The sequence below is a fragment of the Takifugu rubripes genome, chromosome 16 (genome assembly GCF_901000725.2).
Source record: "Takifugu rubripes chromosome 16, fTakRub1.2, whole genome shotgun sequence".
NCBI lineage: Eukaryota > Metazoa > Chordata > Actinopteri > Tetraodontiformes > Tetraodontidae > Takifugu > Takifugu rubripes.
The window spans coordinates 2,075,644-2,091,447 of NC_042300.1; the positions used below are offsets into that span (position 1 = coordinate 2,075,644).

The following is a 15,804-nucleotide window of genomic DNA, read 5'->3' on the forward strand; positions in this document are numbered from 1 at the left end:
AAATATAAAAGGCTTCAGGTTCAAAGTCGTACAAGGGTTGATCTTTCATTAGTTTGCTCAATATTTTCTATTATTAAAATAAAAAACAGCTAGCTGCATCCCAAACTTTAAAAATGCCAAAAACAACTTTAGCTTGTCTATTTGTGCTGTGCCTCAGTAGACAATGACAGGATAAGAGTAAGCAGTTTAAGATGAAAATGTTTGGATCTATTAGGGAGGGAAGAGATTCCTCACAGCTTTTCTGTGGTGATGAGCACCAGCAATGATAGTTAATAAAGCTCCTGGATCAGTTCAGCGCTCCTGACAAATTATGGGTCAGTCACCAACATTGGGAAGCAAGAAAGCCATCAAGTACAACAGCTGCAACTTCAGGACACCTGTCCCACAGCAGGACGTAGTCCATGCTGAGGGACAGGGAACTCGTGCACAGGAACTCGTGCACATGTGGAAACCAGCCTTTGTTTTACCAGTTAAAGCGCTGCTATAGTGGGTCAGAGGTTGCCAAGATGCCTGAGGCGTCTAAAACGGTCCTTAGAAGGGACCCTGTGCTTGTAAAAAAGGTGCGTTTTTAAATTGTAACCGCTGGTGATCTGTGGTGTGATTGTGAGTGAGGACCTGCTGGCTGCTGCTGCAGCCTGGAGCCTTTGACATGCAGAATAAGTCACAGCATCACCATCTGTCCTCTGACGTTACCTGAGTGGGGAGCTGAGCGTGTTTACAGTGATTCCAGTAGGAAGCGGAACAACGGATAGACACTTGGATGTGGCTCCAATCATCCTGTTGCGCACACGTGTGGCCCCAAACACTCTGATTACTCAGTGTGAGCAGAAAGCAGCTCGTGGACTAGCTCGGCTGCCTCGTGTCCACCATCAGAAGCACCACCGATGAAACCTCCGGCGGGAGGAGCGGGCTGAGCTCGCTAACGCTTCCCCGTTATGATAAGAAAGAATAAAAGCCTGTTGTCATCTAAAGCCCTGCGCTGTGTGGACAGCAGGACACATGAACCAATCTATAGCTCAGTAATGAAAGGGTCAATTCACAGGCTAAAGACACGCCATGTTAATTAAGGAGCATTGCTTAATTCTGGAGGAGCTTTCACTTATACACACAGATATTCAGCCAAATGCTGTCTGAAACCTTTTCACCCGAAGCTCCTGAGTCATACTATGAAGGTGGAAGCCAGAAATGACTCACAGGCTGTTCCACAAGAATAACAGCTCGGCGCTGAAGGAAGGACTCCCAAGGACTCTTCTTTCCTACACACAGTAAATAGCTTCACGGTGCTGGTGCATGTGTTCTCCTAATAGAAGCAGCAAGGAGAATGCTTGACCAGCATTTGCTGACAATCTACTGGGTCAAAAGCTTCAAATGCACAGCTTGCTCTGTCTGAGATAAGGCAAAGCTATTGTGCCCCAAACGGTTTAGAAATCTAGAACACGTCTTTGAAATTCCACATTATGCAGCAAATAATTGGCTCTGCAGATGAAGGGGACATGTATTGTTGAGGAGAATTGAGAGGCTTAGCGAGGCAACGTCCCATCAAAGCTCCGCCAATTATGCTGGGTGCCCCTGCTCTTGTGAAAGGAATGAGGAGAGGCGTGGGGGGAGGGAGGCAGAGTGGAGGATACTGGTTAATTACCAATTCAGCCTTCGCTCTGCCCTCATGGTTGCCGCCAAATAAAACAGGCAGGAGCAACAAGCACACTTGACCTTTACAAGATGTGTTTGATTTAACCTGTCACCAAACAGAATCACGGATACAGTGATTTTATCTGTGTTATTAGAGACGTGCTCCTTTATCTAAATGCCATGATGTGACTTTAAACTTAAGAATTTACGACATTTGCCAGGTGAGGAACACAAATCCGGAATCACAAGGCTGCTCATCAACGCTCCTGAGCACAGCTCTAAAATGTTGCCCGGCCAGTCAGAGTTGAGCTTCTGCACTGGTTTATATCACAACCTGCAATGGCTGCACGCGCTTATCGTATGGCTGCCTTGTGAGCATTACATAAAGAGTCTTCCTCAGTCACAGGAATTTGGTGGGCTGAAAAGAAGCAAGGGAGGAATTCCAGATGTAGAAAAGTCCGCGTTTCACTCAGAGGAAGACAAATCTACAGTCACACACTCTTACACTGGAGCAGTAGTGCACGGAGTGACCCCTCGCAGTGACCCCTGTGCACGTGCCTGTAAGCTCTTCTTCCTTTTACATTAGTGGAGATAAGCAGTGATGAACGATGGCTGACATCTTGTAATAGTTCCACAGTAAATGGAAACTTTGAATCACTGAGAGCAATGGCACGCACACACACACTCTCGCTGCACACACCAACTACAGTCAATGTTTCCATAGAGGAAAATGTACAGACCTTTCGCTAAAACGAGAGGCTGGTGCAGAGGAGGGCCGTGGGTTAGAACGCACTCTGATCTGACGGGTGACTAACGGTGTGGCATTTCACGCAACATCTGCTGACATCTGGTAAAAGTGTGCGGCAACACAAATGAATGTCAATGCTTCACACTGGAAAACCATCCTGACCTCTCTCGCTTTCACAACACTGAAATTATGCCGTTGTCTGCTCATGTCAGCCAATTTCCTCTTGTTATTATAGCGGCCTCACCTGTAACGACTGCTCGGTGGTGTCGTCACAAAGTCCTGAAAATCCTGAAAATCCGCCCTCAAATGTTGAAAACACACAAGCTGATGCCTCAATCTAAAATACTCCAGATGTTTAAGAACTAAGAATTCCATGTTGTGTGATAAAAACCTTTGTTCTTGCATGAAAAACATAGAAGCTGCTTGATGTATAACAGTGTAATAACACGTAATAACAGTGTAGCTTTGTGAAGGGGCTCAGCAGTTGGGAGTGTTGTCATTGTTTGGCTGCTCTCTGCCGCCCAGCTGTGCAGCCTTTAGTGGGACACACCATATATGTGCTATAAAGAGGCTGCATGCATGTGCACCTCCTTACGTGGAGAGGGGATCGGATCTGATCTGTGGTCAGTCTGTGCACACAACAAGTGTCAACAACAGCCACGGCCCGGTTCTGTCTCTTAAAACGCACCGTATACCTGGAGAGTTAATTATTGGCAGGCCTCGGCCCCGCAGTCTGTGTAAAGACTCGTCTTTCCTGATTTGAGTTATTCTTGGCACGCAGTCAACTAGAGGCACATCAGCAGATCCTTGTTTTCCAGGAGGAGAAAGGTGTCAGGTTACAGATGGAGCAGCTGAAGTGCCTCTGAAGCAGGCAGGTGAATGGGAGCTTTGAGCCCTGCACGTTTTCTGGAAACAGATGTCAAACAGGAACTGGTGTGCTCAACAGCTCTTCTGCAACAAGCTTCCTGGAGACACAATGTGAGGCCAGTGAGTAAACTGCTGCCTCATACTTCTGCTTCGGTGGGATGTGACCTACTTTCTGCAGGGATGTGGAGAATCACGGCATAACGTAGAAAGACAGAAGGTAGAAGCACTTACTTGCTGGCTGAGCTGTTTGGACAATGACTTTGGACAGAGAGCAAAATAAGGCTGACTGGCTCTAAATCAAATGTCTGTAGTAGTGGCAGAAGGGTGAGCAGCATGAGTCTGGGGGGGTGGAAGGCTCCAGACATGAGAGATGCCACCGGCCAATGAGAAGGCACGAAGATAAGTATATCAACAAGAGGAGCGGCGGGCAAATGGGAGGCATTAGGGTAAGTTACAGGACAATACTGGGGAAAAGCGGGAGGTGAAAGGGACTGGCTGTGGTGGCCGAGGTTGAGTCAGGCAGGGTTCACCAAGTTCAGCCAGTAAAAGACGTGTCTGAGTGCATTCCAAGGCTTCCTCCCGCCCACCGCCTGCTCAGGAGGACTGCTGGGGTCTCTCCGCCTGCTCTCGGCTCCGTAGGTGAATATTTCCAGCCTCGATGCCAGCGGTTTAGTGAGTCTGCAGTGTGCAACCCCCCCCCCCCCCAACCAAAACATCCTCAATGAGCCCCTGCAACAAATGGGAGCCCCGCCCATTCAGCCGCTCACTCACCACACTAGGACATTTGTGTCCCAATCCCATTCCCAATCACTGAGATCATCACCCCTGCAAAGCATTTTTGGTGAACTGGATTTGTGGGAAGTTACAGTTTAGTGGGTTCATTAACAATAAATCATCATTTCAAAGCTCCACCCAAACTATCCATGCTATGAAGCTGCGCTGAGGTGGGCCAGATGTAGCGCTGCCTTCAGACATGTCAGCGATTTCACCACTACAAAAAGGCAGTGACTTACAGATCGGACAGAGATTACGGTGCATTAAACAGCATCCACACGACTCACAGGAATTAGATTAACGTCCCGGAGGTCGATGGTGCAGGAATATCTAGGACTGAAACAACACCAGCGCGTTGCCATGACGGCCTTGACCACGCTTTCCCTTTTTAAAGATGATAACCAGGCAGAAAATATCCAAGTAAACAGCGCGCCCAAGACAGAAATCTGTCCCACGATAAAAACTAATATTATTGTGCTGCCAACACAGCTTTACTAGTTCTAAAGAGGCGTCCTGGATGAAGGTCTGCAGCCGAAAGGCATCAAATATATCGATGCAATTGTCATTTCTTCTGCCAAAATGAGTCAAGATGAAGAGAGACAGGCCAGTTTTATCATTTAAACTGGCACTTTAAAGCTCAGCCAAGGTCATTTGGGCTGTTTTTAACATGAGCTGCAGGTTTCTGTCACACAGGCCTGAAATCCTGAGAACAGGCAGAAATTCACGGGGTTGGAGACAACAGCCAGAGGTCAAAGGTGAGGGGGGGGTTGTCTATGCAGCAACTAATATATTCCTTGAAGGTCTCTCAAGTACGCCTATGCCAATTGCCCCACATAATGGTTTCCATGGCAATGTGTCCTGGGATCTACGGCAGCAGTATAAAATTGGACTGGCACAATGTCCAACTTCACCACATGGTGGGACACTTTCCCGAATCCTCTATCCTCCATTCAGAAAGTGAGAGTCCACTTGTTGTTTGTACTCCATTTCTATCCCCGTTGTCATGGCTACCGTTCTATAATGTACAACACACTCATGTTACAACATTGATTTTGGACATCAGCTTTCCTCGTCATGGTAACCGAGTACTAGGAGCAAAAGTATCGTCTGTGTAGGGAACATGCTAGATCTGATCGGTTCACTTTCTGTTTAAATGTGTGATTAGCTCTGTTTAGCAAAAGCAACCTAACGGTAATGAACTTTTACTGATCTATGATGGTGTCAGGCGTCAGAGCAGGAAAACCGGAAACTCAATCCAGCCTTCCCAGGGAAGAGCTGCTGGACACGACAGCCCCTCCCCCCACTGACAACAAATTTCCCATAATAAAATAAATGGATGCACGTGGCCCTAAAGGCTGGCTAGACATGAACGTGCAGGAGAAGAGCAGCCACTGTGCAGCGGACCCCAACGCTGACATCACAGTTACGCCCCCGCCCCCAGCTCAAACACAGAAACAAACTTTGTGATTTCTGTGGGAGAATCGTAGCGAGAGGCAAATGCAAGATGAGCCAAGTCAGTGGGAATCCCCCATTACCCCCCCTACACACACACACACACACACACACACATTCCTGGGCCACATGCATAGCAGCAAAGAAACAGAGCAGCAGCAGCTTTTCAGGGAGGATCACCAACAGACCCAGACCCAGCGTGCAGGAAGTGGATGCTTCTACGGGAGATAAAACTTGGTTTTTATGTTTCTGGAGCTTTGATCTAACAGGAAGTGTCTCTTACAAATGTCCCCGTGAGCAACAGTAGCTTCCTGTCTTCATTTCTAATTCATCCTTACAATCAAGTCCACACAATTATCCTCCTTACTGATAAAAGCTTCATTTCCATGCATCCATATGTACCACAGGTTGTGTAATCTAATGGATTCATGTGGTTTCTTATTCATATGACGCCCTTCAATAAAGAAGTGTCGACCTGTATTTCAAGGTGAGAAAGAGGGTTGTTTCTAGTGGTCCTGTGAGTTGGGCGTGAGGCTCCAGTCCTGGAGCCTTGACTGGTCTGTGTGAAGCTCTAGCAGCTTCCAGACTCTGAAACATCTGGATCCTTTCAGAGCCCCCTAACACAGATGTAGCGAAGTCACTCGGTAGCAGCATGAGCCGCAGCAGGGTAGTGGCAGCTGACCGTAGCCTTAGCCTTAGCTTTAGCTTGCAACAAACAACCTCAGGTGCTGACCTGCTTTTACTTTGACAACACTCAAAAGTGACCTGATCTTTTTGTCCCGGAAGGATGAAAGATGGGATAATGTTGCACAACCTTGCTAAAGTTGTCTCAGTTTAGATGATCTCCTACAATTTAGCTCCGGATGAAATAACCTAAACCAAGAATACACGTAGACTAGAATCAAAGCTTTATGTGACTGAGACTTGAGAACGGAGAGGATCAAATGTTCTCACGCAAGTCGAACCAAAGAACGTCCTGTTTAGGCAATTCAAAGGGTCTGGTGCTACGCGAAGCATAAATGATCTGCCTGAGAAGACAGAGGTCCACCTTTTCAGGGGGAGGGTATTTCTTTGTTTTGATGTGACTGCACATGGCATGCAACACAGCGGATCATCAGAACATTACATCATGCAGGAAGAATCCATGAGACTTCCCAACCGAGTACTGCTACACATCAATCACAGAAGAATCGGGGTGAAAAACAATAAAAGCCACTCGTTTCCATGCAAAGTGTTAACAGGCCACTCCGTCCAGGGGGGATCAGACCTCCTGAATTAGACTCTGGAGGTGGTCTGTGCTCAGGTTGGCCGACAGATAAGGAGAGTGAACTGAACAACTGTGCATTCTCTTTCCCCCCTTTTCTCCTTTAAACAGCTTTTGTATGGTCCAATCCTGCTACTTTATACAGAAGCACATTCACCATGCAAACCCTCTGTCTTCTAAAGTCTTCTAAAGAGCAGCACTTCTTCGCACAGAATGGATTCAAAGACATTCCAGAGGTATAAAGGGAATCATTTCTCCCACTCTGTGTCATAAGTGCATGCGACATGCCTCAAAGTGACAAGAACAATGGCCTCTTTCACTGCCCTCACCAGGCTAGAGATGGGGAGGTGCATCATGGGAAGCAGACGGGCAGACAAGCTCGTACAGTCAAGCGTAGATATTTGAGGGAGGCCTCACACGAACCCAGGCAACAAGCAACTGCACTCAAAGACATGTGCTCGCATTACTGCCACTCGGCCAAGTGCACTCTGCCAGCAACCTTCACACACTTCACACTCCTCATTTCATGGAAACTGTTCTTTGCTGTTTATTATTATTGGTTTTTTTTAGGTTCTATCTAATCTCCTCAATGGGTTACTTACTTTAGCTGAAGGAACATAGTGGCTAAAATAATTCTCACGTTGTTTGTTTTACCCTTAAAGTTCCGTCCGATCACCACATCCCTTCTGAATTTTCGTCTCCAAAAATAAACTTAAGCATGTGAAGGTTTGTCTCCTCCAGCCAAAAGTTCTGTTATTGTGAACAGTTAAGCAAGCAAATGATCTCCAAAAGGCATAAACTCACTTATCATTGAAACAAATAAAAATCTTTGTTAATATTTTCAGGTTTTTCAAAAGGACAGTGCAGGAAACAGGAGAGTGCAGAAACAGCTGCATGTTAGCGGCCGGTGGCGCTCGTAAAAGGAAGTCTCTCGCTTTGCGTTTGAGCGGATTTTCGCTCGTCCATTCATACAAAATCCCTCCAGTTCTTGGAGATTCGAGGGCCATCTTGCACGCACAGCTTCTCTGAGGTGTGCCCGCAGGTTAGCAGCGCTGCTCAGCTCTGGACTCTATTAGGGTGACAGCAAGGTGTCTTTAGGATCGTCGTCCACCTACGAAAGATCTTTTGCAGATGGTGATGTGAATTGAGAGATGATGACCAGAACTTGTTGATGAATAATTTAGGATTCTTCCTCATGGAGAGGACACTTTTATTGCAGCAGTTGTCAGACGACGCTGTAGCTACGGTGAAGCTAAGGACCTCTAACCCAGGACCGCCCTGCGACTCTCCAGAGAGGAGTCCTCGCCGTCTCAGCCCTGCTGAGGTTGCTGAAGGTGCTGGAGGCTCACTGTGAATCACACTTGATAAAGTTCCCCCTGAACGTGAGAAGAGTGAATTTGTGCTGCTGCTGCTGCTTAGTGCAGGGATGTTCAAACTTGGTCCTCAGGGGGCCACAATCCAGCCCTTTTGTGTATTGTGCCATGTCACCGTGCTTGTTACACCAAAGAACAGCGAGCATTGAAAAGAAGGAAAAGGTTTTCATCATCAGAACTGAATCCAAAAGCTGATTCATCACCCACATTTACATTTATACTACGCATCCCTCATTTACTCGCTGGAGAAGGTCCAGGATTCGTTCAGGACCCGGGTCCAATGTCAATAATGGGACAAATATCCACACACAGCGAGGACGAGGACACGCCTCACCATGTGCTCTCAAGTCTGACAGCTCGTGCTGCTACGGCACCATTCAAGCGTCTGTGTAAAGACTTCACAACAAAGGATTCCTTAGTGGTGAATGTTCATAAATACACCAACATCTGAGTTTCTCTCCATCAAAGAAATGTCCGATTTGACCCCTTAAATACCCCTGCATTCAGTTTGTCAGCTCTGTTATGAGAGTGACGGTGTGTGAATAAGGGTGCGTTGGCTTAAATCTCAAGATTTATCAGGCTTGTCTTGGTTTACTTGGTTACTTCTCAGACACGCGCTGCAAGGAGCCGCGAACCTTCCTTTTGACCTGTTTGAAGACACTGATGTCTCCAGAATCACTGCCTTGGAAGAATAGAAAGGAAAAAGTAATTCTCTGAAAACGGCGCCTGGAACGTTAAAAGTGAAACGGCTTTTGGTCTGTGTGTGGCTGAGATGCACCTTCGCCTCTGGCTCACAGTTTAACCACAACAGGAACAAAAGAGTCTTCCTGCCAACAGCAGGGGAGAGAAAAATGTTACTTACAGTCTTGTGCTTCATCCTCTGTTGGTGGGTAGTGATCATGTATCCAGCAGCGGCGCAGGCTCGCTCTCCCAGCTACATCACCATCCGTCAGCAACAGGTCATGTTTGGCAGGTGGCTGAGCGGGAAGGACCTCCCTGCAGCGTAAACACACACCCTCACGTCATCCACAAATACACACTATGCTTAGTTCAACAGGAAATAAGCAGGAAAAACATTTTAAAAGGATTTAAATCAAAGAAAGACGGATGCTAGAAAGCTTTGGGAGAGATGGTGCAGGTGTTGTACTGGGAGAGTGTTCAGCTCTTTTCTCCCGTTTCTGACACGTGACACATTTATGAGTTTGACAGAAAGAAAATGTCACTTTGAGTTGAAAAACCACTGCCATCCTGTGGAATTTGATGATGGATAATCAGTGAGATGTGTTCTGCCTGAGCTGCTCTGGACTTCAGAGGAGCTCAGAAAAGCTGAATCCCCACGTGTCCACCTGCTGAGGCCAGGTGTTCCTGTCACCTTCACCAGGAACATCCTCCAAACACAGAGGTTTTAATAACCTTGAACATTTAAGTCATTCGGCCTGCTTTGAAAATCATGTAATTTCTTTGAAACATAAAAAATCTGGGAAGACCCAGGACACGTTGGAGAGACTATGTCTCTCGACTGGCCTGGGAACGCCTGGGGATCCCTCTGGATGAGCTGGAAGAGGTAGCTGGGGAGAGGGAAGTCTGGGCTTCTCTTCTTAGGCTGCTGCCCCCGCGACCCGACCCCGGATAAGCGGTAGAGGATGGATGGATGGATGGATGGATGGATGGATGGATGGATAAAAAATAAATGTAAGTTGAAATGTCTGCGTAAGAGAAGTGGTACAGGTGCAGCTTGTTCACATCTCTGTCCTCTGTCCTTTCACCTGTCCTCGGTGACACACCAGAAGGACTGGGACGCGGAGACCCAGCAGGAGACGGCCTACGTTCTACCACTAAGAACTGGCCTACACATACGCTTACAACCGTTTTACAACGGCTTTAAAAAAAGAAAACTAGTAATAACAGGTCATAAAAAGAAAGGTATAAACCCAGAACTTCCTCATCTCATGGCTATGGTGCTACACGAGGCTCGGGGCCGGAAGTGGGTGCACCCCTGCAAAACCATCTCTCCCTCCCCATACACCAGTACACCAAGTCCCACCTGGGCTGTCTCACAGGATGCCCCCCCCTTCCCCCACATACACACACATTGACACAAACTGGTACAGCTGTTCTCAACCAAACCACCCGTTAAAAAGGTTCCACGCTTGACAGAACCAGGCTCAAACCTGTAAGCTGCCTCAAACCTTGAGCAGCAGGATGGTTCCCAGCATGTTGGGCACCTCCAGCTGACCATCAACCTCTACACTAAACTTTAGCTCCCCTGATCAGGCTCGAGGCCGGTGCTGCATCAGGTCCTGTGGGGGACCCAAAATAGCAGAAACCTGACCAGACTCAGGGATCGGTGGCAACAGAACTGTGCTCCAAATAAGTGACAACTGGGGGGAGTAACCCCCCGAACATGGCATGGAGGCGATGTAGATGAGGGCCATGCATAGGAGCGACCCCCCACCTGAGCCCGTCCTGCTCATGAAGACACTTTAATGAATAAGGGGATTGACAACATCTAAAAAATGATAGAGATAATCGGAACTCAACCCCCAGCGCAATGACCCAAATCAGAAGGTTTCTTAGTTTAATGAGGTTAAAAAAAATCTTTTGGGTTCATTTTCTTGGCGTGGGATTAAAACGCAGAAACAGGCTCTCACTGAAGGTAGATGCGGAGCGCTCGGGTTCACGCTGGAGCCTTAACGAACAAGCAGCTCTGACAGTCAACGTGAACCCTTGTCATCGGGATCCAAACCCAGCAACAGAACAAAGCCTCTTTCTGAAGAGCGTCTCATTTGTTTACTCTGTCCTCGGAGAGACACACTCGTGATTGTGTTTATTGGGGCGGGGCGGGGCCAGACGCTTCACTGTAGAGCGCCTTCTGAACCCGACGCTACATGGTTCTCAGAATAATCCAGAGGGGCCAGCCCAAATCCGAAGGTTGATGGGCAGGTGTCGGAGCCGATGGCCCCCAGAAGCAGACATGGACCCCGAGGCCGGAAAGGCTCATACAAGTGATGTCGCCAGACTTTCAGCCTGCGTTGCAACAAATTGACATTTCTTCACTTCCGATCTGATCCGATCCCAATACCTGACTTTATCTGCCGATACGATACCAATCCGACACGAGAGCTCTTTTTGCTTTACTATTATTATCATCATCATCATTATTGTTGATTTTATATGAGGCTGTAACAGACTCCTCTCTACAGGCAACTATTGCAAAGTATGTGTGCACGTATGTCCCAAAAGGCAACTTGAGGTCAGAAAAACAGGAAATCCTGCTAACAGGAAAAATCCCATCCTGAAAACAAACCCAGAAGTGATTCCTGGCGGCTCTTTTCGTCTTGTTGCCCCATTCTTAAGGTTCTTCACACTCCCTCATGTGGTGCTGCTCCCAATCTTTGATTACGTTAACGGGTTTGTTCCTCCGACTTAGCATCTGATTCTCAGAATAACGGCTTTGCAAACATTGTCTGGCTCTTTTGTTTTGTGGTGTTTCAAGGGTAAACTAGCTGCACGCGGCAGACGTGTGGAAACGTTTGCTAACTTCAGTCCTCCAAAATGCTAGCCTGCTAGCTTCCTAGCTGCTAACGGCAAAGTGGATTTTCTGCCGCCAGCTAGCAATCGAGCTGGAAGGAACCAGTGGTGGAATAATTTCAGCAGATAACATTAAAGCACAGTCACAACTCATGATACTGATACCGGATCGGATCCACCCATCCTGAGAAGAGTCTGGTTCTCAAGAGCTTCCATGTCTAGAAACAGCATTATAGCATTATGATTTATTTAAGTACAGCACAATCTACCCTACTCACACAAAACATTCAGACCATAATATTTAACTGAGGGACATGGTCCTGACACAGGGGGGGACATGGTCCTGACACAGGGACATGGTCCTGACACATGGAGGGACAAGGTCCTGACACAGGGAGAGACATGGTCCTGACACAGGGAGAGACATGGTCCTGACACAGGGAGGGACATGGTCCTGGTACAGGGGTCATCACCATCTGCTCTCCCTCCCCCCCTCCTTCACTGAAGCTATGATCTCACTGCCTGTACCAGCGATCTGCTCATTGCTTTGTGCCTCCACTGTGCTGGACTGAGTGCTCCTTCTTCCTACGGTCCTAAAGATGGTGAGTGACGAAAGACAACAAATCCAGAATGCTTTCAAGCACACTGACAGAGAGTCTTCTTGTAAAGCTGAAAGACGACCAGGACTCCAGCGCCTGAAGTCAAATAACACTGGGGAGAATCAATCGTCTTGACTGTAATATAATAAAAGGTATCACATGCTGAGCGGAGTTTGTTCCCTTGGTTGGACGTGTTGGACATGGTTAAAGGGTAATGGAGATTACAATTTAGCCATGTCCAACGTCTTGACCACAACTGTGTGAACCCACAATTTGACGGGGGACAAGGCCACCACAGATGATCCACGAAACCATCCATGCCCCCCCTTTAACAGCTTTGTCCTCTCTGTGGAATTTGTCAGAACTTTTCCTCGACCCGCTGATCAGTTTGAAAGAGAAACCAGAGGAATTTAGAGGAGACAGGAAGTTGTCAAGGACACTTTTCACTTTTAAATGAAAACTGAGAATTGAGTTTTAAACAATGTATTTAATTTGTTATTGTCAGACTGAAATGTGGAATAAGGCTGCTCTGAGGACAGGGTAGTTCCAGGACCTGGGCAGGTCCAGGGTGGTCCCAGAAACCATGGGACTACCCTGTTCAGGTCCAGGGTAGTGTGGTTTGCTTCACTGTCACACTGCACCTCTGAAGGTGGATCCCATTGTGACAACAGCTGGCCAATAAAGAAAAAACAGCCTGTCAAAGAAGAAAACCCGGTTCTCCAAAAGCTCAGGACGAAAAACAGAAATTCCTCCCACAGACCCACTCGATGGTCCTCTGGACCTGGAGATATCTACCTCTGCCCGCCTGCTGCTTCAGACCTGGCCTACGTCACGTCTGAGGTCCCCCTGTTCAGGCAGACCAGAGTCCACTGAGTGAATGGGGAAGCCTGGAAACCCATTCTGGAAATGTCTGTGAGACGCTGTAGCGGCAAAAAACCCGCTGACAACCATAATTATGTCTCATCTACTGTCATTTCCTGTAGGACCCAGAGAGAAGCTGCAAACAGCCGAGGAGGCCAGACCCCAGAGACCACCTGTTCCACCTCCCAATATTTACAGCTAACATTTCCAGCCGGACGGTGAATATTTCTGAGGGGGCTCCAGGGACAAAGAGACAGAAGAACCCAACATGAAGAGACACAGTCGCCGAGCTCAGTGCCTTGATGATTGCTCTGTTACCGTTACCACGGTGATTATCTGGATGCAGTAAGACACACTATGCAGCTGCCTGGTTGCTGTTTCCCAGCGGGCTCAGCGATGACAACAAGTGTAGCAAATGTGCTGTTTGACACACGTCAAAGGGAGGACGCGATGCAGCTTCCTCAGGGACACGTGTGGCTGTGACAGCTGCTACAAGTCAAAGGAAATTCAAAAACACACGCAAAATAAGGAGAGGTTGACTGTCGGGAAGGACTGACCGAGGCCAGGATCAGGGCCAAATTCACACCAGGACAAATCAATCAGGAGAGCTGGACTTTCCTGAGAGTGTTGTGATTGAATTACAGAGCAGCCAGGAATAATCAGGTGATTCCAAACATAAACAACAGAGGGTGTATATATATGTGTGTGTGTGTCTATATATATATATATGTATGTGTGTGTGTGTATATATAAATATATATATGTGTGTGTGTGTGTGTGTCTGTGTGTAAATATACATAACAAATAAAAGTCTTCAACTGCTACCTCTGCTGCTGCTGCTACTACTTCTACTACAACTGCTGCTGTTGTTACTGTTGCTACTACTACTACTGTTGCTGCTACTGCTACTACTACTATTACTACTACCACTACTACTGCTGCTACAACCGCTATTGCTCCCACTACTGCTGCTACTGCTGCTGCTACTACTACTACTACTACTACTACAGCTACTACTAATATTGCTGCTACTACTGCTGCTACTACTACTACTGCCACTACTGCTACAGCTAATACTGCTACTGCTATTGCTGCTGCTACTACTACTACTACTACTACTACTACTACCACTGCTACGACTACTACTACAAGATGACTTATTAACGAGCATTATGAGGCCGTCCAACCATCTATGTGACGTCCCCACGTCTTAAAGGCAAAACAAAGAAAACAATCCATTGAGTTTTACACGTGAACGCTCTACAAACCCTCTGCGGTGCAGCAAACGTGAACACGCTGACACTGACTGTGCACTCAGTCTTTATTTAGATAGAGACCAATACTGAATGTTGAGAGATTAACCAGGGTGTGAAAAGAGACAGGGGGTGGGGGGGTAGAGAGGGAGATAGAGAGATGGAGAGAGGGAGGGATAGGGGGAGGGATAGAGGGAGAGAGCAGGATCTTGGGTTTCTCAGCGCTGGTTCCGTCTGTGTCTCATACTGGCAGCAGCCCAGTCAAACATGCCTTTGTGCTGACGTGAGCGAGCAATGGAAACATGTTTTCTTCTCTTTTTCCTGACTCAATGAGTGGTTGTAAATACAGGAAATGCTGCTGTGTAAAAATGCCCTGTGATGAAAATGATTGTTCTCTAACCAGGGAATAACGGGCGTCATTAGTTGCTGGTCAATCTGCTTTACAGCAGCACTGAGGGTTGTAGGGAGGGAGCCTCCAGCCTGTTAGCCTGGATGAGAGGGGAACGAGCTGCTTAAACCTGCCCCCACCCCCCACCCCACCCCCCCCTCCATGGATTCATCCCACACCCCCATCACAGCGACAAACTGGGCTGGTTTCATGGTGCTGTTGAATGAACAAGCAGCAGCATCGTTACGCTTAGGCTGCCGGACAAAGGATCACTGCTCATTCCAGCCATTATCTGTTCACATGTACAGTAGCAGCAGAGCCTATATAACCTACATATAACCAAGACAATAAGCTATATACACTAATGTTTGAACTGAGCAATAACAAAGAACCAGGCAATTCGATACACTTAATCTGCTTTACTCACTAAATGCAAAGCTTTTCCTCATTTCTTTGTGTGTTTTATGAGGTTTTTGACCAATGTGCAATAATAACTATTACTATTATATTACTACTATTATACTAACAATTACTAGTATTAATAAAATTATTAATAGTGTCATTATTATTGTTTTATTATTGCCGTCATTGTTATTATTGCTAATATTATTAACAATTATTATTATTATTAAAATTAACGTGGTAATAATTGTTAATTATTAAAATAGAAGACTATTATAACTACACTAGCGATATAATTATTACATTGTAATAATAATACTCGCATGATCTTACAACAATATTACAATATTGTATTCTTATATTGCAGTAGTTATTATATAATGTTGTCATAATAATTATTACTAGACAAATATAGTCGTTTCAAATATTTAAAACAACGACTTTATTTATTAAAACTCCTCTTTATTACTCCGATGCGCAGCCAGCGAGGTGAGGGAGGCGCGGAGATGTTTCCATCTCGCCGTGTGACATCCGGGAATGGAGCCTGACTGAGTCACTGTGGGCCTTCTAGGGCTGAGACCCCCCCCCCCCCCCACCATCAACAGCGGGGGAGGGGGGAGTCTGCGGGGGAAGGGCCACAGCTACTGTACGGGAACAAAAGAA

At 46.8% G+C, this 15,804-nt stretch overlaps 1 protein-coding gene across 1 annotated transcript in view; it reads right to left on the reverse strand.

Moving 5' to 3' along the window:
* Positions 1–15,804, reverse strand: part of bach2b (BTB and CNC homology 1, basic leucine zipper transcription factor 2b) — a 44,995-nt gene that overhangs the window by 27,583 nt on the left and 1,608 nt on the right. Inside the window, exon 2 of the mRNA XM_029849302.1 lies at positions 8,970–9,103. Coding sequence (XP_029705162.1) covers positions 8,970–9,008 — 39 coding nt within the window. The 5' untranslated portion in view covers positions 9,009–9,103. The remainder of the gene's footprint in view (positions 1–8,969; positions 9,104–15,804) is intronic.